This window comes from Rhinolophus ferrumequinum, chromosome 22 (assembly GCF_004115265.2).
Source record: "Rhinolophus ferrumequinum isolate MPI-CBG mRhiFer1 chromosome 22, mRhiFer1_v1.p, whole genome shotgun sequence".
NCBI lineage: Eukaryota > Metazoa > Chordata > Mammalia > Chiroptera > Rhinolophidae > Rhinolophus > Rhinolophus ferrumequinum.
In genome coordinates this window covers 44929758-44956342 of record NC_046305.1, presented here as the reverse complement: position 1 = coordinate 44956342, position 26585 = coordinate 44929758, and the positions used below count along the sequence as shown (strand labels likewise).

The 26585-nt window shown below is 53.1% G+C and overlaps 1 protein-coding gene across 1 annotated transcript in view; it reads left to right on the top strand.

Annotated features, from left to right (window-relative positions):
- Positions 1-26585, top strand: part of SYT6 (synaptotagmin 6) — a 53211-nt gene that overhangs the window by 19896 nt on the left and 6730 nt on the right. The window contains 4 exon segments of the mRNA XM_033092016.1: positions 19557-19605; positions 19608-19676; positions 24079-24250; positions 25432-25582. Of these exon segments, the coding sequence (XP_032947907.1) occupies positions 19557-19605; positions 19608-19676; positions 24079-24250; positions 25432-25582 (441 nt within the window).

Genomic DNA, 26585 nt, shown 5'->3' with positions numbered 1-26585 from the left:
AGCAAGGCTGGGCCTGGGCTGCCTGCCCAGACCTATGAAGACTGCTCCCCAGCCCGTCAGCAGGGGCCACACTGAATAATGTATGAAGCTCTGGCCTTAAGCGACCTGGCACGAGGGAGCTCCGGCCATGCCCGCCCGGCTGCCTGACCCACCACTTGAGTCAGAAACCGCCTGGGTCCCAACAGGGCTACAAGCCTCCCTGTTTACTTGCTGCTCAGCGGGAGCTGCCTCTGGCCTGCTTGTCTCTACTAAAGTTCCTTTACTACCACACTCCCTCGGGCCTGGACTTGTTATCCTGAGCCTCCAGAATCTGAGCACTCCTCCTGCATTTCTACCCTCAGGCCTGTGGGTGGAATGTCCAGGCCAACCCCCTCCCACCCCCGCCAGTCTATTGCTTCCACAGCTGCCCGTGCAGAGGGCGAACTGGGTGGGATCTTTCCTTTGCTTTCCTCCCTGAAGAGAGGAGGAGGCGAAGGGCCTGGTCACCTCTCTGGAAGGATGTGTTGATCAGATGGGAACATTGACGCCAAGAGCTGCTTTTCCTGCTTCCGAGTAAGAACTGCAGCCCTGCCCTCAGGGCGCATGTCCTACAATGACGGGGAAGAAATCGGAGCAGGTGCCCCAAGGGGTCCCTCCCTGCTCAAAGCTCAGGTCCTGAGAATGTGGCTCCCCCTGGCAGGCCTCAGGTTCTGAAGCCAATAGGACTTCACTTTTCCGGGGCTACCCAAAGCGTCAAGGCTCCTTCAGAAAATGATGGCTGAAAATCCATTAAGAACCCAGAAGGGGGAGCGGTGGGGTGTCGGGTCTGAGCCCCATCCCACAGGCAGCACGTCAGCTCCGGAGACGGGGCGCCCACTCCCAGAGTGGCAACACGGCCCCTGCACCGTAGGTGAGATGCACTCACCCTGCAGCAGAGGTGATAGGTGGACACTGACCCTTTCACGCCCTCTCACTTGGGCTGTTAGGACCAGTGGCCATTCTTGGGTACAGGAGGTTAAAGGTTGCTGGTGTGGTGCTAGAAAACAAAGCTAATTGGCCCAGACAGGGCTCTGACCTGGATGCAAGCAGACTGGCCTCGGGTGCTCTCCTTGAAGTCATTTCTAAACTCAGCCTTTCACAACCGGTCCTTCCCTGCATCTTCACAGGAAATGGCCAAAGACTCTGCCGGAGGCTCAGAACAGTGGAGACAGTTCATTTCTCACCTTTACTAAATTCCTAGCATCCAGACAGCCCCACTGCCCACTCTGGCCGGCTTCCTGCAGAACCCAGCTCCCAGTGCAACCAGACCTCAGGCCCTGTTCTGCCTTCCTCCTCCGCTCACAGCGTGCTGCAGCTTGAGGCTGGCTGGGCCAGCCGACCCTGCCTGCCCTGCCCTGGCCCCATGCGCCCTCATTAGTCTGTGGTGCATGCACCTCAATCGTATAAATAGCTAATCTTTCCCTCGCATGAGAATGAACGGGAAACCATTAGTCAACAAGCTCATGCATGAACAAATCTATTCCTCTAACACTGGTGCACTCTCCCCGCCTTGCTGTGCAGAGCGTATGTACTTGTCTTATGGCTTCTATCACCTGATAACCCGCAGTGACATTTCCTCCTGGAGAGAGAGTATTTGGTCACAAGGGAAGCAACCGCCAAACATCCCCTCTGGACACTGTCAAGGACGGTCCAACTCCAGGATTCACTCAGGAGGAAGGGATTGCAATGGGTCCCCTGGCTCAGCAGCAGTTCAGAGATTGGGGTTACAGGGTGCAACTATGACCAGAAAGCAACCGCCCCGGGAGAACTAAGGCAGCCCCTGCGGGTTTTCTAATCTCCTGCAGACCACAGTGTTGTGACTCCATGTTCTCATGGATTTGGGGAAGGTCAGAGCTGGAAAGGGACTTGGAGGTGATTTGGCTCAGTGTCCTCTTGCCACAAATGAGCAAGTTAAGACCAGAATCGCACCTATCTGGGGTGGCTCAGTGAGTCCATGGAAACCTGGACCCCAAACCCAGATCTCCTGAGACCCAGTCCTATGCTCTGCCTACTGCCTTCCTTGTCTTTAGGTTTTTACAGGGAATTCTCTTGCCCTGTTTTTTTTACTCCCTCCTCCCACTTCCTTTCCTAGACCACTACCTACTCACTGCCTTCACTCTGGGCCGGTGAGCCTCTCTGTCCCGTAGGGAAGAGGGCCAAGGGAACACCTGGAGTCCAAGGCATGAAGTGTCGAAAGGCACAAAGCAAAGATGACATTCTCTCTGCCAAGGGTCAGTCCCTTCCGTGCAAGAGACTTCCTGTCCCTACAGAGCCTGGAGATAAGCAAACCAGCAAGGAACGTCAGCCAGAAAGCCAAAGAGGAACGAGAGGCCTTTGTCAAAGTGTCTCTGCCCCTAAGCCAACTAACCCCTGACCTCAAAGCCTCCCTGTTGCACCTAACTATGTGTACCTTGGAGGAGGAAGGAAACAAGGCTAACTGTAGAGTCGGGTCAGCATTGTCCAGTTGCTAGCATATTGTTGTGATGTTTTAGTGTCAGCAGCAATGTAGAAAAAGGTGCCGTCTCCAGCAGTCAGCCTCTGTCCACCCCACTCCCCTGCCAACCCTGTACCCATCTGGCCCTCATCCATACTTATCAGTCGTCCCCTGTAGCCACATTTTTCTCTTATGTCTGAATTGACGCCCACTTATTCCCCATGAATATTTAATGCCTTCCTTTCTAGACAAAGAGAGACCTTGAGGGTCTCTCTAGGGCTGCAGTGAAACTTGGGATGGAGGGTTTTCCATGGAGTCCGCTTTCCACTTGGTCTTGGGATGAGGGAATTAGAGTAGGGAGACAGCCCCTGGAATGGGAGGGGCTGGGCAAGGTGTTTAAATGTGTATTCCTCTCTGGCTAGAGCAGGCTGGCATTGTTCTCGGTCTTGATGGCCTGGGAAATACTAGTGATTGCTTCAGAAGACCTCCCTGTCTGTCGGGGTAGAGCTCTACCCTGCTGGCCTTGGCACAGCTTGGAATTCAGGGAGGGCATCTACATCCTTGGCTATGAGACTAGCTTCTCTGGGAGCTGTTTTATATTGTGGTCAGAACTCAGATGTCGGAGTACGTGTGGGGTGGGAGGGAGTGGACGTGAGATGGGGAATGGATGAGAGAACGAGACTCAGTCGCTGTCTTTGTGCAGAGCTCCGCTTGCAGATGTGAGTGAGGTGTCAGCTGGGGCCCGTCTGCCTCCTGTGCGCTGGCTCTAAATGCCGTGGCTTACACGGAATGCTCACCACCCCCCTGAGGCTGGCTACCATTATTATTGCCAGTTTTCAGAGGACGAAACTCAGGCAACCTGCTCAAGGTCACAAAGCCGTGAGAGGCAGAGCCAGGAGGCAGACCCGGGTGAGTTGGCTTCACCGCATACGCTCCTGACTCTTCTCCTTGCTGCATCTCAGGAGCTGGTCCAGAAGGCTCTGCCCAAGGTCCTGCTTCTCCTGGGATGGGGAGAGCAGGTGGTTTCCTGCTGCCCCTGGCTCTGTTTTCCCGTCTTTTCTTCTCAGCCTCTGGTGGCTCTTCTTTCACTGACCCAGTCACCGGACACAAGCTCAGCTCCACACCCCACCCCCCCGCCCCGCACCCCATGCAACACGAAGTGAGTGGTAGGGCTTCGTTGGAGGTGTGTTGTCATGGGAACTGGGTATTGACCCTCCCACTGCCCAGTGAAGAGCCTCCCGTGGCCGCCTGCCCCAGGGCTTCTCCCCACCACGCCTCCCATAGAGTGCCAGCCCCCATCATCCTCTTGGCTCCTCTCCACCGCCCCCCAGATGCCAAGGCTCAATCACAAACAAACAACCAGTGTCCCTCTTTACCTTGCCCTGGGCAGTTGAGTTCTCTCCAGCCCCATCTCTGAACGTGCAGAACCCAACAAGGTGTTCCATTGGGTAACAGGGCCATCGTCTCCGGGAAAAGTGGAGCCCTGAGGCTGGCCTATTGCCTTTGCTAAGCTCTCCCCTCCAGAGAAGACAATTGTGGTTTTAATTGTGGCCAATGGTATTTGTTTTCTCTTGTTACCTAAGAACTTCCAAGGCCCCTGGCGTTCTGTGAGCCCATAAAGGGGCAGGTAGGGCCATCCCTGTAGATGTGGAAGAAGCCCTGCCTGAGAGGGACAGGTGGACTTACCACCTGAGATGGGGGGAGCCACTTTCCAGCCTCACTCTTCCAGTCCTGCCAGTGGGCGGAGACTAAAACAGCCCTTCCCACCAAAGTGAGGCCGAAGTGGGAGGCCCCAGACCTGTGGAAGTATTGGATGGAGTCTTAACCAGGAAGGACCCGGGGTCTCAGGAAACCACGATATGGAGAAATGAGAGGATGCCACTCCCGAGAAATGGGCAGGGAGCTACCAGGGAAAAACCCAGGGAGGGGAGAGGCCTGTGACATTGTCCCAGGCTCTCCAGGCTGGAGCCCAGTGATGAGAGACTCCCAGGGTCTTCTAGCTATGTGCCCTTCGCACTGTCTGTGGTGATTTCAAAGAGTCACCAGGGGAGGAACCTGATGGGGAAACTCAGGCGCTACTGCTTCTGCCCCCTCCCCGCCTGGCAAACTCCCTCCAGAGCCCCTCTCTACGGCCCTCAGGAAGGCAGCTACTCCGAATAAGGGAGCCAGGTCTTTGTGGGGGAGGGGTGGGGAGAGGCTGTCCCCAGGACAGACTGGTGTGGGGCCCCTTCCCTAGGGCCCTGAGTGTGTCCATTTCCTCCACGGGCCTTTGGTTGACTCACATCTCTGTAATGACACATTGGACCACGCACTCGGAACAGTCCGACTTCCAGGGAGAAAAACAGCTCGCATGATGTGTCATGAAACCATGATAAGCGTTTCCTTGATTGAGAAGTTGGGGACAGGCTGGCTTTGTGACTGGAGGCACCTGCATGCAAATGCCTCCCCCAGTGTCAGAACTGATCTCCACCTGAGTCACTCCCTGACGGCCCTCCTAGAGTGACACTTGAAGGAGCCCTCCTTACCATCTCCGCAAAATCAATACATCTGATTAACTGTGACTTGGCCCAGACATGAAGAAGCAGGAAGACAGGGACGCAGAACAGCGAAGTTTTGAGTGCCTAGAGGGCCGTGGGGTAAGGGCAGTGTAATTCGGGAGAATTCTGGAACTGGCAAGGTGTCCTGGGAGGGCAGACCCTGGATGGGCATTTTGAAGGTGGGGGTTAGGGCTCTGAGGTGAATTTCAAGGGGGGAAGCCAGGGGACCAAACTTTCTTCTTGCTTTTGGGCCTTTTTGGTTGGTCTGGGGAGAGGTGGCCAAAAGAGGCCAGGGGAAAAGGCAAGCATCCAGCATCGCTGTAATTCCAATTCCTGCTGACAAGGCTTTTTTCAGGACTTTTTTTTTTCTTTTCGTCCCAGTCTTAGTAAATCCTATCTAAGACTGGGCAGACACCTCGCTCTCTAAAGAGAGTGAGTGATCCCTAAGGAAAATTACTTTCCCCAACTCTATTTGAGTGATGTTCTTTACCGGAGAAATGCCGGGTAGCGATTGTTTCCTCTTCCATGACACAGGAGGGGCGAATCTCAGCAGAGTTCCCACCCACCTGAGTCTAGCCAGCTGGAGTCAGCCTGTGCCCTAGCTCGCACGCGCACACATACACACACACACACACACACACACACACACACTCAATGGGGCCCCGACACAAGCTCATTTGATTGGCTTTTTGTCACTTCCCCTTTCCGAGAGGACTCCAGCTCCCAGTGTGGGACCCTCTTTGCCCTAAGAAACTGCATGTGGAAAATAATTTCCAGAAGACCTTGTGTCCTGAAGATTATGCAACTTATTAGACACCCATATGAGTGGTTAGAATTAAACGCACAATTGCTTCCACTTCAGGTTGTGTCTCCCACATGTTGAGAAAGGAGGGGAAAGATTATCTCTTTGTTTTACTTATGGGGAAACTGAGGCACTGATAAGGGAGTAAAGCTGTTCAGGGCCACAGGTCAGCTCTGGTCTGTCAGTCATTATCTGCAAGGCATTTGGCAGACAGGGTGCCCGCCCTGGAGAACCTGCAAGTAAGTCAGGAGAGTAGGGTTTGAATCCTGCCCCTGCTGTGTGGCCTCAGACAAGTCACATCACCTCTCTGTTTCCTCATTAGTAAAATGTGGAAAACAACCTGTATTTCACAAGATTGTGAAGAGGATATAATAAAATAGCAGTGAGAAAGGGCCTTCAGAAGTTCTTGTCACAGTTTATTGCCCCTGATTCTAACAACAGTAATACCCAGCGTGTTTATAAAGCACTTTCCAAGTACAGTATCTCATTTAACCCTCTCAACACAGTAAGAAATTAGTTTTTCAATTTTATAGGCAAGGCAAACTGTGGAAATTCCCTAGAGTCCCAGTTTTAAAGCGATGGAACAGAGAACCAAAACTGAGATGCTTTTCTTTAAAACCTATATATCTATAATATAGTTTACCCTTCCTTGCCTCAAGGCAAAGTATTACATTCTTGTTTTAGATATTTTGGAAAATGCAGAAAGCCACACAGAGAAAGAAATACCATCTACTGTAAGCCAGTTATCCCAAGATAACCACCATTACCATTGTGATGAAATCCAGAGTTTGCCCCTTGCTTAGAAAAATCACGTGAATTCAGTGAGGGGGCAGGGACACTCTGGAGACGGGGAGGGGATTGTTGCTTTGGCCTGGGAGTTTCTGGGATTAAGTGATTCTGGAGGAATGCTGGAAAGAAGGGAAGGATCTGTGTGGGAAGCAGGAGGAAGGTGACTGTTAGGCGTGCAGACTCACGGATCTGGTGGACCCTGGGCCTGTCATCTCCCCACAGGCCACGGCCACAGCTGATCTGTCATCAGTGAGTCCCTGAGTTCCCTGAGACGTGAGGAATGAGAGGCGCTGCTGGTCTCTTCTGCCAGGTGATGAGGTGGAGACTGGAAGACACTCTGGGGAGCCCTCACAGTGAACTGTTGACCTTCTGCTGAGGCCCCGGGTGGCCCTTGGGTCACCACCTCTCCTTCTTCAGCCAGTTGGCTCCCCGGAGGGGAGTGCAGCAGAAGCAGCTTCAAGTAAGGCTCTGCCTCAGTTGTGGGAAGTATGAGGTCTGGCAGAGCTCTGTTCCCCAACCAGGGCTGACCTGGGCCATTCTGACACACCTATCAGCAGCCCTGGGTATCTTCCTAATACGTAGGACTGGGTCCCAGCCCGCCAGGCCCTCCTCACCAATCCCTGAATCCCACCACTCATGGTGCAGGTGTCCCAGGGACAGGGACCCATCTTCCTGTTAATAACCATATTACTGACAGGTCCACTCTGCCTTTATGTAGCTATTGAATTGACAGAGCCGTTTGTGCACAGTGTCTCACTTTACCCTCAGCAAGTCTTTGTGGGGGCATCATCCTAATATTGCAGATAGAGACAACTAGGCTCAGAGAGACTAAGTGAACTGTGCAGGTTGCACAGCAAGTAATCAAAACTTTCGTTTATTTTTGTCTGTCACTTTGTGTTGCTCCAAAAAGGATGTAGCTAGCACACAAGACCTATAACACGATCAAAAATAAGTTTAAATCATCATACAAATGTGGCAAAAGGATGCATGAGAGAAAGTCACATGCAGTTAGGAGAGGCCAACCTGTGTGCCCTGCCGTCCTGACACAGCCCAGAGGAGGCACACATCTGACCTTAAGCATTAGGTCAAGACTTCTAACACCTCTAAGCCTCAGTTTCTTCATCTGCAAAGTGGGGGTAATTATAAAACCTAGTTCATAAATTTGTGGTGACAAATGAGATTCTTCTAAAAAGATGTATACAAACGAGTTACTGAGATAACATACATAAAGCACTGTCCCATGCTACTTAATCAGGGTTCCAGAACCGTTTGGGGAAACCCAAACATTGGGTAGTGTGTGTCATGAACATGATTCCCTTGGACAACCTTTCCAAAAACTGAGCTGGGTTTACAGGAGCTGCCCCAGGGCTTGGAGTCTGACTTCCCACTGCCCCGGCCCAGCAGGAAGGGGCCTGGGTCTGTCTGGGAACGGGCTGTTTCCACTCCTATCTGGGGCCTACTCCCTTGAGGAAGCTGACACAGACAGGCGATGGTTCTGTCTGGTGTTACCGGAGAGGCAAATGGGGGTGAGGGAGGAAGGAAGAGGTGAGAGAGGAACCCCTGGCTGCTGTGTGGGAGGGAAGCAAACGCTGGGCAGTGCCTTGGTGAAGGAGCCTGAGAGGTGTGAGACCCAGGGGACAGCAGGCCCCTCGGCAAAGCAACATCAGCAGTGGCAGGAACCCTGGGGACGCCCAGCCTCGGGGTCTGGGGTGTGGCCTTGCCTTGATGCCAGACTGGGCTCCTCCAGGCTCAGTCAGTGCCAAGAGGCAGTCCCTCTAAGAGAGGGTAGGCAGGACCTGGCAGAACTGCTGCTGTGGAGCTCAGGCAGCCCGAGCCATGGCTCTGGGACAGGGACAGGCAGGAGCCGCGGCTCCGTGGGTCCCTCCCCTCTCCACCCCCGGGGCCGCCTCCTGGCCTGAGTCTCCGTGTGGCTGCCATTCTGCACTCGGTGCCTGGAAGAGAGGAAATAACCATTAGTGTCATCTGCTCACCAGTGGGAGACATTAGCTGCCTCTGGCAGAACATGCGGCCTATAATTTTTGGAGGAGTTACAATAATGGAGCTAATTTGGTGTTTCATCTTCGTGCTCCTGGGTAAGCAGAGGGGGAAGGGAGGCCTGGGGCCTGGTACCGAACAACCTCCTCGCACAGAGATCGGTATTTCCCCGGCCACCTCTAGGCGAGGTGGAGCCATGCTCCCTGGCCCCTTAGCCTCCCCTCTCACCGCCTGCTTCTCCTTCCAGTGGTGCATTGTCACAACGCAGTGTGGCAATGGCTGAAGCCAACCCAGTCAGTCGCCAGACACAGCTCCACAGACAGGACAAAGCAGGAAGGGGCCTCAGCGTTTAAGGGAACGTCTGAAGAGTGCTTTGTACTCGACATTAAGCAAGGGGTTAAGTGCACACATTCATTCGTTCTCATGGTTAGCCCTGTTTTATTGACGAGAGCGTGAGGTCGTCTGGCAGATACTGTCACTTCACAGCTGAGGAAGCCACGGCCCAGGGAGGCACCACGACATGTCCTCGTTCATTCCACCGTTAGCAGCAGAGATGGGATTCGAACCCAGGCCCCCTGGCTCTAAGTTCAGCGTTAGCCCTACGTTTATCCTGTTGCTACAAACACCGGAGCCGGAGCCTGGAGCCTGAGCAGACCCACAAGATGCCTTCCCTCACCCCATTCGCTAAAAGTGTTGATGGGTGGGGCTCAGGGCTGCAGGGAAGAAAGAGGTAACCCACAAACCAGCTCAGCTTCCCATGGGCCCTAAAGCCAGCAGCTGTGGCCTCTGAAACCTGGGCTGGAAGATGTCCTCACTCAGGGACACACCCATGGCAGCTGTTCCTCCTTATCCTCTTGCTGACTTGGACATCCCCGGGTCACGCCCTGGTGGACTTTGGACAGCACACCCCGTGGGTTCAGGGCCACCACTGGCCCCAGGATGTCAGGAGAGAGGGAGGCTTACAAACAGGTTGCATGCTCGCTCTATGTGCGTCTTGGTTTTCTGACTCGCGGCTGGAAAAGTCTTCCTCGTGCTGTCCTCATGTGCCTGCAAATCAGGGGCTTAGAGCAGCTGCCCGATAGGGGCCACCTCGAGGGCGCCTGATGCTTTGTCAAAGAGGGTCAGGGAAGTTCAATGACTTTCACGATCATGCCCCTGGAACGCTGTAGGGCAGGATGTGAACCCCGGGTTCCGCCCCCAAACTCATGCATCCCCCGTTGGGGCTGTTTGTACTATTCCCTTGCAGCAGACTTGTGATCCCTTCCCACTGGTTGGATGAAGAGCCAAAACCCCAGTTTCCCACCAGGCTCTCAACTGAAAGTTCTTTATTGATGACTATCGTGGGTCTGGATGAGGCCAAAATGCCTGGAAACTTTAGAAGGCCAAGGAAACAGTCTCTCAGCTTTGGAGAAGGAAGAACCTGGAACACTGAATGAGCTGAAAGGAAATCTAAGTGGCTGCACTGTGGCAAGGGGGCTGAGACAGGAGCGAGGGTGAAGAGCTGGGCCCCAATCACGTAGGGCCTTTTGGTCTCGGTAAGGGTTTGGGTTTTATTCCTAGTGCGAGGGGAAGCCATTGGAGGGTTTTCAACAGAGGAGGGGTGTGATCTGTCTTACAATTTTGAAAGAGTACTTTGGCTGCTGTGTGGTAAATGAGGCAGGAGAACAAAGGAAAGCAGGGAGGTCGGTGCAGGGTGGTTGCCTGTGGGCAGGTGACAGTGGAGATGGCCCTGTGGGTGGCCACTGAGGTGGAGAGAAGTGGGTAGACGAGAGATGGAATTTGGAGATATTATAGCATTGAAAGGACCTGGTGATGAATTAACTGCGAAGGAGAGAGAGGACGGCAGGCGTCAGCCATGAAGTCTCGTTTCTCACTTGAGCAACTAGGTGGATGGAGGGGCCATTTCCTGAGTTGGGGAAACAAGAGAAGGTAAAGGGAAGATCAAGCTTCACCTTTGAGCATCTGAGAAGTGTTAGACTTCACGATGTCCACCGTGACACGTGTTGGATATATGCATCTGGAGTCTAGAGACGGGTCTGTGGAGGGGCCATAAATTTGGAGTCGTGACCATGAAGCAGGGTATTAACGTTATGGATGAGTGAGGAGAGAAAAGGGCCCGGATCTGAGTCCTGATGAATTCCACTGTGCAGAGACAGGGACAAGGAGGAGGACCTAGCAAAGACCGGGAAGGAGCAGCCGGAGACGTGGGAAGAGAACGGAAGTGGATGTTTCAAGAGCAGGAGGTCAACTCTATGAAAGGTTGTAAAGAGGCTCTTACAGAGCAGCCTCACCAAGAGATTCTGGCGAGTCTGGAGCGGGAGGTGGGTGAAGACCTGCGGGGCAGCAAAGAAACGATGAACCTAAAGCCACTGCCACTGGCTGTTCAAGTGCGTGCCCGTGGCTGAAACCAAAGCCCTGCCTGTTTAGCCTCCCCCAGGTCACCTGTTGGCAGACACATTCCTCAGCTTTCCCTGCTGAGAACCACTGCTGCCGCAGCCCTGCATGGGGCATAGGTCAGATGCCCACGACTATCCCCAGGGAAACTGACAGCCACATGGCAGGATGGCAGGACAACTTTGAGGCAAGAGATGAAGACGGATTCTGACCGTTAACGTAACTAATGTGCCATTTACTCCTCTCTGTCATTAATCAAGGTGCCAGTGGGTGGAATGTCCATGTGCGGACTTTCCAGCTTGACCAGACATTGCCTCCATCTCCTCCAGAACTTCTCCCAACTCCGCTCTTCTCAAGCTCCTTCCACCTCACCCCCCACCCCAACCCCTCTCCCTGTCCACCCACCTTTTAAAAAGTGATTAGGAAGAGATCTGTACCTCCCAGTGTGATTCTGACTCATGGATATTTGCCCAAAAGTAATGGGGCATGTGAGATACTAAACCTTTTTCAAGGACAAGGCTTACAAATGAGAGGCTGAGAAAAAGTTTCCTGAATACAACTATCTGTTTCTCCAAAGATGCTCAGATACAGAAACATTTGCCTCCCACTGATGTGCTTTAGTCTCTCAACGGTCCCCTGAGACCAAACCCAGACAGAAGGATCTCACCCACTTCCTCCCACTCCTCCCAGCTCCAAGCGAGCTGGAGGGTGTGCGTCTTCTCCATGGGGTGCCCGAGCTCTCAGTATCCACACCTCAGGCTGCTGCTGGAGTCTATAGAGTTTGTAGAAGTTGCCTCAGTTCTCCTCGATCATTTATTCATAACGTTGCAAAGCCCTTGGGGCAGACAGCACTTGAGAGGAAAAGCAGGCATGGAAGTCAGAACAAACAGAACCCAGCAGGGAGCTGGAGCATCACAACAGACACTTCCCGCCCTTCCACCTCGGCCATCCCCAGCCCTGAAAAGTCTGGCCTGAGAAGCAGGGAACCAGCCCACATCAGCCAGGCCAGGTGCTCTCAGCACCCCAAGAAGGAGCGCCCATGACCCTGGGCCCATGAGAGCTGAGCCAGCGTGGGGGCGCGGGGCGGGCAGAGTGTCAATCTCCTCTCCTCCACGGCAGCCCCCTTATTCAGGAGGTCACCAGATCCTGCAGATTTTGTCCCAGATATGCCTTGCCTTTGTTCCAGGGTGCTTGTAACACTTGTCCCTAGGCCTTTGGATCCAGGGGGCAACAGAAGCTCACCCCCAAATCAGACCAAGGGAGTGAGGGTAGGTGACCCAACAGGAGGAAACAGTGCAATCCAGGACAGGCAGAGGTAGGGAGAGGTGACTTCAGGCAGTGGAAGAACAGGGCGGGATGGAGGTACAAAAGAACTTGGAGGGTTTGGGGTCGGGGGACTCACGGAGAACCAGGGCGGTATAGTGGCTTCAACTGTGGACTCTCCAGACTGGCTGCACGGATTCACATCCCAGCTCTGCCATTTAGTAGCTGTGTGTCCTCGGGCCAGTTGCATAACCTCTCTGTACTTCAGTGTCGCCATGTAGAAAATGGGGGTAACAATAGTGCTCATCCCATAAAGGTTGTGTGAAGCTTATGCGACTTAATATGCATAAGCACTTAGGACAGGGTGGCACGTAGCAAACACCCCATAAATGTTAACAGTTATGGCTGAAGTATAGGGCACCTGGACAAAATGGCCAGCAAGAAAGGGAAAGGTCAAATCCTGGAGACACCTGACTGCCACTTGATTCTGGGGGAAAGTGATTTTCAAGCTGACCCCTCGAAGCGCCAAGGAGGTAGGCTGATGGGGTGGAAGGTAGGAGCTTTGGCCCTGTCTCTGAGCCACTTTTCATCAAGGTGTATATATTTGGTTTCTGGATAATAGTTCGCTTGAAGAAGAGGTTTTCCAATTACAGAACAGGTGAAAATAGGGGAACCACTCAAGGATTTGAAGCGGAGAGCACCCCCTACTTCCAGCAAGGAGGCTAGGTTGGAGGGGTGAGGCGGAGGGGTGTTAGAAAGTTCCGAGGCCCAGGCGGGAGGGGGTGTGGGTCGGAGCTAAGGTAGAGTAGAGGGGAGGGAAAGAGACAGCGTCAGAGTCTGGGGACGCTTAGAAGGCAGAACAGCATGGCTGGGTGACTGACTAGATGTGGAAGCTACAGGAGGGAGAACAATCAAGGATCCTTCTGGCTTCTACTCTTGCCCCTGCCATCCGTTCTCTACAAGCCTGCTGAGGTCTCCAAACCACTCTGCTTTTCACAGGGAGTAAAATCCAAGCCCCCGAGACCTGACCCTGCCTCCCGTGACGCCCCCCTCCCTCCCCTCACCCTTCCCCTCTGCACTGCAGCACTGCCGTCACCCCTCACTTCCCGGGGTGTGTGCCACACCCACGGGGCTCCTCTCTCAGGTCCCTGGTTCACTTGCCACCCTCGGATATTCTTGATTCATTTATTTTTGTCTCCCTCTCCTAGAATACAAGCTCCTGGAGGGCTGGGATTTCGTCTGTCCTATCACTACTGTCTCCCCACATTTGTGAACATTTAGTAGGTGGGTAACAAATGAACGGCACGCTTCTAAGAATGGCCCGTGAGGCAGACGAGGCTGGGCTGTGTCCTGTTCCCAGCCTCATCTGGGTGCTCTGGGGTGAGGGGCTCTCACCCTCCAGCCCTGTGGAACCTCTCACATCCCCTCCTTCTGTGTCTTTATGCGCCCACTGAGGCCTTGCTTATTTTTCTCTGCTAGCAAACTCCGTTTACTCACCTTGTCAGATCCTAGCGAATATCACCTCTTCCAGGAAGCCTTCCCTGAAACCCCTGGCAGAATTTATTATTCCCTCCTCTGCTCCTTCATATCTTGTCTACACCTCTCTGACAGCACTGATCAAACCAAACAGTATCATTTAATTACATGCCCCCTTCTCGCCCCCATGCCCATGCCCCAAGACCATGAGCTCTTTATTATAGTGTTAAATATCGTGGTAATAATTATAATAGCAGCTAATCCTTACTGAGCGCTTACTCTGTGCCAGGAGCTATGCTAAGTGCTTTGCACAAATTACTTCATTTAATGTTTGCAACAACTCTAAGAGGTAGATACTGTTATTAGCCCCATTTTACAGATTAGGAAACCAAGACTATGAAAGGTTAAGTAAGTCACACTCATAAACATCAGAGCTGGAGCTTGACCCAGAGCGCCTGACCCCAAATCTATATTCTCCACCATTCACTCATCAGCTGGTATTTACTGAGCACGTACTATGCCTCAAGCACCTGGCTGAACACGAGAAGTATAATGATGAGTGAGACCAGACCCCATCCCCGCCTTCAAAGAGCCTATCATCTAGTGAGAACACAGCATTCATCATATAATCCCCACAATCAATGTCACAGTTATGGTTGTGGCCTGGGCTTTGGAGAGGAGGTCGTGGTGCTGTGTGGGTGGACGTCAGGGGAGTCGCCCCAGCCCCAGTGTCCCACCTGCACGTCTGACACACATCCACCCCCAATTCCAAGTCCCAGGCTTACACAGACCACAGCTCACTGAATGTTTCTTTATCCACTGGAGCCAAATTGGCTTCCATCGTCTGTCTTCCAGGCCCCCCGCCCCAGGGTAACTAACAGCACTTCCTGCCCAGGGCTTCTAGATCCTTTTAGGTCTCCTGTGGCTTCCCTGAAAGTGTAGCAGATGCTTCTCTGCTGATGATGAGAGAATCAGACAAGCCACTTAATGATTAAGAGACTAGAAGTGTTCTCTAAGAGATGGAGAAGCATCGTTCTGGCTTCGCTCAGCCTGGATTCCCAAGACAGAGGTGGAGGCAGTGATGCCATTTCTTGCCTGTTTAGGAGGAAGAAAGCTAGCCCTGGAGAAGGACAAAACACTGGGGGGCAGTGGGGACTGCGAGAATGAGACAGCATTTGGATTTCAAAACCAAGTTGCTCGATTCCTTGAGGCAGGCAATAGACACAAGTCAGGCATCCTTGTGCCATCTCAGTTGGTGATAGATTCCCCAGTTTGAATCGTTGGTTTTATGGCTCGGCAAGGACCTTAAAGATAGAACACCTAGTACAACTTCATTTTGGAGACTGGAGCCAGAGATGTGAAATGACGTGCCCAAGGTCTCAAGCCAGTTAGTGGCAGAGGGATGAGAGACTCTGTGGTCACCGCGCTTTCCAGGGCAGCTCAGCAGCAGGGATTTATTTTCTATGCCCAGGGCTGAGTGCATCGGGGAGAGAGACGTGCTTTCACGAGCTTTGCAGGTGGGCAGCTGGGGGCCCAGCAAAAGCAATGCTGAGCTATGGACGGGGCTTTCAGAATCTGATTGCCCAGATGCCTAGACACGGCCGCCAGGGGGAATCAGCTGCTACTATGGGCAGTGATGCCAGGTAGACAGGTTTCATGTTAAGCGGCAGATTTCTCCAAGAGCCACCGTCCTGGCTCTCCTTCCCCTGGCAGTAGGCCCACCCCTTCCGAGCACCAGCCAAGACCTTAGCCAGCTGCTCCTGGGCTTGGATCCACCCCAGCAACCCCTGGGTTAGGAGTCCAGAGGGCCACGTGGGTTTCTGCCGCTTTCTGGACAGAAGTGACCTCTCCAGCACTGCCGAGCTTATTACCAGTCAGGGGCCCTAAGGCGGCCTCCCCTGACAGCAGCTAGAGATGAAAGCAATAAGTGTCCAGCTATTCTGCAGCCCAGGTCACACTCCTGGTTTTATTGAAGCCAAAGTCTCAAATATCCTTAATGAGGATAAAAGGCCAAGAAGGCACACAGCTCTGGGCCTTTAACCTCCTGAGAAATGGAGACAGGGCAGAGAGAGGACGTGGGGAGGGCAGCCGTGGGGGCGAGCTGGGGCCAGGCTTTCCAGAAAAGGAGTTGGCTACCAGGAGAGGCCGACTCTCTGTTTCCTCAGCCCTCATCCCTCTATTTACTCAGAATCAACCTATTTATTTTCCTTTATCAAATAACCCTGTCCTCTGCTGCCTGTGTGGGCAGGGGGACCATAGCCCCCTGGATCCATTGAGGCACGAGCAGCCGACTTGCCATCTGGCCAGGCAGCAGAGCAGAAGGTTCTGGGGTTCGGCCTTGGGACCCCTGGCCTCTGAGTCCCCTCTGCTTCCAGGTCACAGTGACACCTTGGCCCACTGCGTCCCCCTGTCTGGGCCCAGGAATAGAGGGTGGAGTCCACTGTTCGGTGGGGTGGGGGGTTCTCCCAACACTGCAGGCTCAGCACCGCATGCCCCCACCTTTCATAGTCCTGTGGAGAAAGGGCACCCCTGCAGAAAAGAGGGGCCCTGCCGGGTCGGCGCTGTCCCTAGAGAGCAGTTCCCAGGGCAGCCCTCATCTCCCCAGCAGGCCCCCCAGGTCCCTAAACATCAGCTCCGACTACCCTTCAACAAGACATCCTGGGAAAGCTCCACGCTATGTCCGGAGGGGGGCCGTGGCGGGAAAACGGTGACAGCAGCCTTTTGTCCACTCCTCAGAGGGGCCAGAGGAGCTTCCGGACTCCTTCCCAGGGCCTTAACTTCATCATAACACTGATACTGAGAACCACTCCTTCAAGGGTTCTTTTCGCTAAAATGCAGCCATCCACTTCTGCGGGCATCTGTGTAGCTCCTCTTGTCCTCTTGGCATCTCTGAGGGGCCAGTAGGTGTGACGCCAAGCCCCCCTGCTCCAAAGGGGCCTGCAGTCAGTAGGCACTGGTGGGAGGGCACAAGTGCAGCAAAAGGGGGCTTGGTCATCATGCCTGTGAGCGGCTCCGAGGCAGAAAGTGCTGCAGGGACGCGGGGAAGAGAATGTCTCTGTGGGTGGACCCTGGGCGAGGACCCCTGCGGGGGACGTGGCCCAGGGCCCTATGAGATGCAAAGGGTTGTGCAGGCAAGATAAGGAGGAGGGATTTTGGCAAAAGGGATCAAAGATATACTTGCCCAGTGGAACAGAGGGTTGGCATAGAGGAATAGAGAGAAATAACCAGGTGAGGAGGTAAGACGGGACCCAGCTGTTACGGGTACCCAAATGCAAGCTAAGAGATGGGCCTTGGTTCTGGAAGCGGGGCCAAGGTGGCATCGATCTCTGAAAGCTTGAGACCAGAGCCCTCACAGTCATGCCTCCTTGGGCGAGTTACTTCACTCACGGAACAGTCATTTTCTTTTGTTTGCAATGGGGATACTAAGAGCCCCTACCTCGGAGGACTGGAGTAAAACTCCCTGAGATGATTTGGCAACAGAAGTAGCATGTGGTCAGCATGCGATATGTAGTGTTCGTTCTTATTGCTGTTACGAGTCTGGAAGTGTTTCTCTAACCTGGGCAGGATGGAACCTTGAGGATTCTAAGGGAAAGAAAGGGAGCTGGGGGCCTCCTTGGACCTGGGGGCCTCCTTGGACCTCGGTGCCTCAGTCAGAGATGGAGCGTTCACCCAGGTGTACCGCTGACCTGATTCCTGCCACCGGAGGGGACGTTCAGCCTCCCACACCACCATGTCTCAGGGCCGTTTCCTGTGTCTCCCTCCCTGGACTAGGGGACGACGGTGACAGGAGACGCACCTGTGGGCGATGAGGATCCTGTTGCCTTCCTGTAACTGGTCACACCCCACTAGGCTGTATGTGTGTGTGTTGAGGGGGATTGTATATTCCCCACAAAGCGTGGTGCCTCTAGCAGGTTCTCGGTAAATCTGAACGGACGGACAAATGGATATATGGATGGAGCTGTGGCCTAAGGTCTAGAGGAGCCAGGGTTACCTTGAGGTGCATCCTGGGTGAGCTGGCAGTTGCTCAGAGACCGGGCACAAGGAGCACGCTCCCTAAGAGAGGGGTCCAGCTGTGTCTCCCCCGAGCTGTATCAGCCTGGGCAGAGCTCAGACCTGAGTTTAGACACTGAGTTATATGTCTGTGAAGTGGAGGGAACAATGACAGTATTCCCTGCCTCACAGAATGGCCGTGAGCTGCCCAGGTGGACATGCTGTTGGAAGAAGAGGTTCAGGAACTCAGGAACTCGCGGGGGTTGGTCTCAGCTGGCTGGCTCTGTGTGCTAGGGGGTGGGAGGGGGCTGGCTGCACAGCGGGGACAGCTCTGCCCTCATCCCTCCAGGGGGCTGGAAGGATTCACCTGCTACACCTGGCGTTTGACTGGGGGGGTGGGGTAAAAAAAAAAAAGACCAATCTCTTGGGCCAGAGAAAGGGTGGGTATCAGCGCCACCTAGAGGAGCACACTGGAATCCCATACTCTGGAAGGGGTGGGGCCGTCTTGGATTATTCTCCAGATGGGACCAAGTATCAGGTGTCTCTAAGGGTCCCCAGTCCAGGACTGTTCTTTGTGAGGAGAAGAGACAAAAACCTTGGTGTCACCCTTGACTCCTCTCTCTCTGGAGTCACCCTGTCTAACATTTCAACAACTATGGCCTCCCCCACGAGCATTTCCTATCCCCTTTGCTTGCCTTTTTTCTCCTTCATACTTTTGACTATCTAATTTATGTACCCATTTTCTTGTCCTTTGCCCTAGTAAAACGTAAGCTCCACGAGGGCAGGGATTTTTGCCTCTTGTTCTCTCCCGTATCTTCAGCACCCAGAGCGACACCTAACGTATACTGGGTACTCAATTCATGTTTGTTGACTGACTGAATGAACGAATGGATGGCACCATCTGAAATCAGAGCCACCCCAAACCCAGACCACCTCCTCCTCCACCCCGAGCCCTAAGAGAGGGAAAACATCTCCATGGCACAGTGAAAGCACCCTGTTCACTCCAGTTCATCACGTGGGGGGCAGGAAGACGAAACAGTCTGGCAAACTGCTCTTTAACTCAACAAACGGACATGCTCACCACCCTTGAAGTTTCCTGTTCCCTCTTGCTCAGAAGCTTCCTAGGTTGGGGACGCTTGGCTGTAATGCCTCTGGGGGCAGAGGGTGTGTTCTGTGCTGGTGACGTTTTTTGAAGGATAACCACATTTACGGGACAAGACAAAGTAGGTCCAAGACCTGGCACGATGGTGCGTGTACGTCTCCTAGGTGGCCAGCGTATCCCGAACAGAGTGACCATTTCTTGTGCCTCCGCACTGAAGCCTGGGACTTATAGCACTAGGTATGTTTGGGAAGAGGCAAGGAAGTGGCCAAGCCAGGGAGCCTGAGCTGAGGGCCAGAAGTAGACCTGCTGGGAGAGGACACATGTGATGGCCTGATTGTTTCCTGTGCAGGTCACTGTCATGACCTTAGACTAGGCGGTGAGGGTGGTGCGTGCGATGAAGGGGACCAGTGACTGAGAAGAGTGAGCAGGAGGACAGAAGGGTTGGGCCACAAGGGGGCTGGTAGTCCGGAGGCTGCAGCTCAGGAGCTCACCTAGGGCCGGGCAAGCCAATGCAGGAGGATGAAGAGCAGGACCAGAGTCTGAGAGGGATGCTGACGGGGAGAAATTCTACTGAAGAGAAAGTACTGTTCTTATTGACTTTCACACCCAGTTCCCCCCGCATGGAGGCCACACCCTCAGGCCTCAAAGACATGGCACTCTGCCTCACACGGCTTTGCCCTGGGCCCCGAGAGGCCCCGCAGCAGCTGCCTGGGGGCTGTGTGCCCCTCATCTGCCCTCTTGTCTGCTTCTTTGCAGGAAAGCGTGGATTTGGGAGAGATCATGTTCTCCCTTTGCTACCTGCCCACAGCGGCAGGCTCACCCTCACGGTGATCAAGGCCGGAAACCTCAAGGCGATGGACATCACAGGCTACTCAGGTACCTCTCCTCCCCAAGTGGCCTGCACGCGGCTTCCCAGCCACTCCCAGCCACTCCGCCATTAGGATTCGGAAAGAGAAGGGGGAAGAATTGTCAGAAGAATTGGTCTTAGCATAGGGGCGTCAGCTCTGGAAGCGAGCCACCTGAATTTACATTCTACCGCTTCCTTGCAGTGTAATGCTTTGGTTTTCTAATCTGAAAATATAATGTACACAGGTTGCTGTAAGGATAAACGAGTTAATCCCTACGAATGCTTAGAAGTTTGTCAGGCACATTAATAAGCACTCGCTAGATACTAGCCATTACCATCATTCTTTCTCTTAGAGGAGGGAGAGAATAAGAAGTAAATATGTAGAGTAAATGCATAGGAGGAAAAAAGTAAGGAAATCTCGTTTATACGAGGCCCCAGGACTTTCAAGGGTTATACCGAGTTTGAGAGTGCAGCTCCTACAGAGACAAAGGAGGAAAGTTGCTAAAAAGCCCAGTGCGTCTGTATCTCAGTTTTTCCTGCAGGACTCCCAGCCTCAGAAGAGCTGCTGGGAACCGCAGGAAAAATAAGTCCTACTCTAGCCACTGAGGAAATGCCAGTTTGAGAGCAGCTGTAGAGGCCACAGGCTGGACGTGGTGTCAGAAAGTTTGGCTCCTTTTCCACGATGCTGCAGGTCACTCCCCGAGAAGGTACCTGGGTTTGGTACCACCGAGGAGTGAGTACCTGGGTCCCAGGCCCCTCCATGCCCTGTGGGCTCAAATTATCCAGAGAAGTGAAATGGGGCAGAGCCTGGCACAGAGCTGGCACTCGGAGTGGAGCAGTCTGGGCCGCAAGCAGAGAAGGGCACGTAGGAAAAGGCTTGGCTGTTCTCGCTGGACCCCCACCCCAGGAGCTCTTCTGATGACTCAGATTACCAATGTAAAGGAACCCCGGGGTACCTCTGAACTTGGATGGGAGTAGCTGCAAGATTTTCTCTCTTTTCCATTAATTGTTTTTCTTCCTGGAAAACTCCTTAGTTTCATCACAGTTGCCTTGGAGGGGCTGGTCCAGCTGAAAACATCTGGGCCCAGGCGCAACCTGGTGCAGTTGACAGGACAGGAGGGCAAAGGCCTAGATTAATGAGGTTTCAGGGTGATAAATGCGGTTTCAGGGAAATGCGCAAGTACTGAAAGTACTGAAATGCGCAAGTACTGAAAGTGTTTGTTGCAGCTTGGCACCCCTTCAGCCTCTGCTCCTAGCCCTTACTCTCTCTGCAAGCTCTGGCCTCCAGGCCAAAAGCTGCCCCAGAGAGCACCTGCCCAATGCCTCCCCTCCCTCTGAAGGTACCACCACACACTGGGACGTGGGGAAGAGCTTAGGAACCTTGCCAACACGTGCAAAGCTCTTAGGCAGAAGTAAGTCAGCGCCCTTCAAAAATACAGCCAACGTAGATTTCATTTTAATATCAAAATAAGTGCGTGCCAGGGACAGAAATTCACTGAGGACCCTCAAGGCTGCTGAGAGAAATAGGATTTTGCTGCCCAAGTCCCCACATTCTCTTCTCCGGTGTAATTAAATTGAGGTGCTGGGGAGAGAGCTCGTGGTGAAGCCACTGAGGTAATCATTAAGGCTGTTTCGCATCGTTGGGGGCCAGAGATTTTCTCCTGCTAAGCTCTAACCTCCTCTCACAATTGCCCCTATTTTCTACCTGGGTTTGGAATCTGGTGTTAAATCTCAGCTTGATTCTGAAAATTCAGGGGTCGTCGTTTTGTCAGGGATTTCTGTCTGTTTTGTTCACTGATATAATCAAGTGTCTGGAACAGTGCATAGAGCACATTAAGCGTTGAATAAATGTGTATTGAATGAATGAATGAATGAATTTCTAGCATAAGGAACCTTGTCAGAGGGTGATACATTGGAAGCATACATGCCAGGAGCCTCTCAAACTACATCTCCTGTTTTTGAGGATGAGTTTGATGTTCCCATCAGCCCAGATGGCTTGAGGTTTGACTAAACTAGGGAGTGAATGGAGCTTATTCATTGTTCTTGATTTGTGTGGTGTTGACCTCTAAAACCAAGGATCTGCCCACTCTCCTGCATCTAAACTGGCTGTGAATCAGTTCTCTAAGCCTATGTACTGGGAACATAACAATAAAGATAATACAAAATGTAATAAGGATCAGGACGCCGCGAAGAGATGGTAAGTGGGGAGACCCACCCAAGGTCTGTACTGCTCTGAGTCTCGTGGTTAAAATGTGAGCTTTGGAGTTAGACAGACGAGGGGGCAACGCTTAGGCAGGTTTCTGCATCTCTCTGAACCTCAGTTTCTCTATCTAGAAAACAGGGATGAAATTGGAATCGAAATGACACGATGTATGTAGCTCTCCTAGCACAGAGCCCGCACATACTAAATACCAAATCATGGTGGCTCTCTGACAATGTGACTGAAATACGCTTCTGGTCTTCGTGCCCCCACCCTCAGCTGCATAGAACAGCACAGGCTGTTAGAGAAGAAAGGATCTCGGAGGTCGCCTGGAGCCAGCGTTCTACTAAAAGCTGCAAAGTTTTGCCTCAGAGAACCCTAGAGAATAGCCTCTTGGAGGATGGTGACATCATTGGTTCCTGCAAAGAGAAGCCTGCCCACTGGATTCTATAAACTGGCTATGCCTCATCGCAGTGAATAGGGTTGGGGAAGGAAGCTGAGGATCTCTCAGTCATGTAATAAGGCCTTTGTTTAGTGGCCCATTAGATAGGTGGCTCTGCCATATTTTCCCAAGCCCAGTGACATGGGAATTCGGTCTGCCGTGGAAGTGCATGTTAACAGGCGTGGCAGGGGTCGAGGCAGCACAAGAGCAGTCTCAGCCTGAAGACACTTCCCAAAGGAGTACACCCCCGTCAGGAGTTTCTAAGTTGCCATGTTAACGACAGCTCTGGGCGCTAGCTTCCCTGCTTCCGCTTAGACCTGAACTCTATCCCAGGCATATCCATAGGGAATGGAGCCTGCAGAACCAAAAAGCTGTCCCAAGCGGTTCTCAGAATGCCTCCTTCCCTTTCACTGAAAATCCTCCGGAGAGAGGACCCTTTCAAATGGGTCCTCAGGGATCGCAGACTGATTAAACACCTTCCGGTCTCCCAATTCCTCCATAAACCCAGTCCCCATGGTTAAGGCACAGATGCCGCTGTCACATTGGTTAGTCAGTGGCTCATTTGGGTGTCTTTGGAAATCCCTTTAAGGCTTGGAGTTTCTGATCAGGTTTCACGGTTCTCTCCAGCTCCCCCATAGCTGTGTGCCGCAGCTGCCACCCGAACGATGCCCAGAGAGCACGCGGGCCTGCTGGGTGCTGGGGTGCCTGGGAGACAGACCCATACGCCTGTGAATTGAGGAACTGGGGAGCGGTGGCTCGGGCCCCACCTCCTGACAGATTCACAGGAGCCCCCGCTCCTGGGCAAGAAGGTGTCTCAGCACATTGGAGTCTCAGAAGCTGTCCTTACCTGTGACTCGCCCTCCCACTTCTTGAGTTGTGCAGCGTAAATAACAATTATGATGGTGACCGAGACACCTGTGCTATGCGATACACTAGGCGTCACTTCACTTGGATGAGTAGAAAATTTCAGGGTACAAAAATGACCAGGAAATACCCATTCAGAAAACTAAAGAAGAAACAAAGATGGGCGGCCCCGGGGATGTCCAGTAAAAAGATGTCTTCTCGTGGGATGGAGAGAATCCAAGATCCCACTGAGAAATGAAATGTCAACCGGTTGCCCGGAATGTCAGGCTTCCTCCTCCCCTGTGGGGAGGAAATGGCTCCCGGGGAAGCAGAGAGCAAGGCCACTACTCCCCTTCTTGGAGCCAGGTGGAAATGAGCTTCTGGGGACAATGGGACCCATCGTCCTTTTGTCAGGCGGGGAGGACTCGAGCAGCACTGATTGCCACTGTTCGTTTACTCTGACGCATTGCTCTTCCTTGGGGGGGTCATCGAATTCTATTTTGAGCTCCCTATCCTTTGATTAATAATGCTGACAACCCCTTGTCCCCCGGGTCCTTTGTACCCAGAGAGAAGGACGCCAAGTAAGCGAAAGGTATTTGTTCGGTTTCACCACCCTTTGAAGCCAGTGCCCCTCATGGAGCTGAGATTTAGGGCATGAAACGGCACACCTCTGGGGAGGTGTCAGGTCTGCTTCCCCGTTAGTGCAAGCCCATTAAGCGCTCTCCCAAGGACCCTGAGGTCGTTAAAGACTCAGTTTATTAAGCACGGCGTCCTCAGAGACAGGTGTGCTACATAAATACACGGTGGCTTACTTATTTTTGCGACCCGTGGATACCATCTGACGAGCGCCAGGAGGTCTGGGGCTTCTGTCCCTCTCTTGCCCGTGATGTTGGAGGACATGTGTTTAACACACTCCCTTCCCTTCCCACGGCCCTCATCGGCACAGATCCATATGTCAAAGTGTCCCTGCTGTGTGATGGGCGGAGACTGAAGAAGAAGAAAACCACCATAAAGAAGAACACCCTGAATCCCACCTACAATGAGGCCATCATCTTTGACATCCCTCCAGAGAACATGGACCAAGTCAGCCTGCTCATCTCAGTGATGGATTATGACCGGTAGGTACGGGTCCCCACCCCCCACCCCTCTCTGATGCAGTGCAGGGCTCCTTGACCTTGGACCTCGTGGTTCATGGGGGGTCCTCAATCTGACTCCACCCAAGAAGAGTACAGGAGTTTGAGGAAGAGCATGGGTTCCCTGAAGCAGAAGCTCAAGCTTCACTTCCCAGCTGCTCCATTTCCACCAGGGCAGCTCCACCCACTAGTTTCCCTGAAATTACCCCAGACTATTCCAATTCCTCCATCTGGCACCAAGTGCTATGAAGTCCCGTCATCGGTCCTTTAAAATGCCTCTTCGTCCTCTCCATTTCTGCTGCTGCCACCACTCCTGGGCGGGGATGGTGGTGCAGCCCCCTGATGACCTCTGCCCCTGTCACGCCCTGCCTCAATCCAGCCAACCTGCTAAAGGCATGCCTTCCTAAGAAAAGTCCAGTTTCTTCCTGGACCAGTGCTTCCCAAGAACCATCAATGGCTCTTCCCCTGAATTCTCCATGCCTTCCATAATCTGGACCCAGCAGGTCCACCCTTGATTTTTCCTTTTTTGGATAGATTTCTTCCCTCCCACTCATCCAAACCCTGCTGTTCCATCAAGACCGGCTCAAAAATGTTTTCTGACTGCTCTAACCACTGTGACTCCTCTCTCCACTTGGCACTTTGGCTGAAGGAGATAGAAACCACGCAGCAAAGTCTCAGTCCAGGATTTTTAGGACAAGTTCTTGGGCATAGTAGGTGCGCGGTGAACACATCTGAGTGATGATTGATGTTCTTGCTGAGTGAGTAAATCACATCCCAGCCACTGGGGGCGTGGAGAAATGGTGCTCAGAGTAGGCTGATTTATTTCCAAAAGCTGATGTCTCAAGTGTGGGTGGAATGTGCGAGCCAAGTCAAGTGAGGGAAGAGACTTAAATTCTCCGACTCCCCAAAGCAGGCCATCTGCCCACCATTTCCCGAGACTCCAAGCGAGTTTCTAACCTTTTGCTCATCTGTCTGTGTCCAGTGTCTACCCAAGGAGGCTGGCTGGACAAGGCGTCACACCGCGGGCATCCTGTGGCCCTGCCAAGCATCTGTGTTCAGAGCTCAGTGTTCTGAGTTAGCCCCGCTGGGCAGAGTCCCAGACCCTGAGAACTCCCTTTCTAAGAGCATGTCTGGTCCCCAATGCCGGCTCTTGGTCTCTCCCTCAGAGTGGGTCACAATGAGATCATAGGCGTCTGCAGTGTGGGGATCAGTGCCGAGGGCCTGGGCAGAGACCACTGGAACGAGATGCTGGCCTACCCCCGGAAGCCCATCGCACACTGGCACTCCTTGGTGGAGGTAAAGAAATCCTTCAAAGAGGTGGGTGAGGTCACACTTGGCCTTGGCATGTTTGCTGCATGGCCGTCGGCTGCTGCAAGGCCTTGCCTTTGTGGGTCCTTCCCCGGGGGGGGTGCGGGACCATGTGCTTCTCCCCCAGTGTAACAGGCAGGGAGGTAAAGGAGGAAGGCGGTGGGAAGCCACCTGACAAAACTCCTCTGGCGTTGAGCATATCAAAAGCAACACTGAATTCTAAACGGAAAAAAGAAACTTGGAGGAGGCCTTCCCAGCAGCCCCCGCTCCCCTCCCCAGGCCAGGTCCGTAATGCTTTCACCAAGCCCCTGAGCCAAGGCAGTCCTTGGGGAGAAGGCCCCAAAGGGGGTGAGATCAGAACTTGGCAAGAAATTCTACCCTTGTTGGAGCAGTGAGTTCCCTGAGGCTCCAGCCAGGCAGTCAGGGCAGTTTTCATTGCGTGGAGGGAGCTCACCAGAGAGCAGAGCCTGCTTTCCTGCATGCTGCTTCTCACCATTGTTGGAGAAGAGAGCTGGGTTTCAAGGCGTCACACTTTCTGGCCGGATTCTAAGAGACGTGACGGACAGTACACTGTCTGAGGGGGTCCCGAGATGCTGCTCCAGACTTGGCCTCTCCTGACCTGCTGTATAACCTTGAGCCAGTCATTTCTCTCTCAATTGCGAGGAAAATGTCCTTTCCAGTGACATGTATAGTCTGTTCCACCTCCACCGGACTTCTGTAATTTATCACCTTGATGGGCCCCAGGCCTACTTATTCTCAAATGCGTTGGGACATAGCAGTGGCCAGGCATGCTTTCAACCTCATTTTGAATATCTCATACTCCAGTCCCTCTCCTAGAAAGCCAGGTGATCATTCACTCCTCTTAACAGGCTCCCAGCCCAGTAAGCTAGAGAGCTGTATACAATTGGAAAATTTACTGATAAAACCTAAAGCCACCACATGGCCCCTCAGCTTTCAAGCAGAGTCACCACACAGAAAAGGTATAAAGGTGTGGATAGCAAACCCAGAGGAC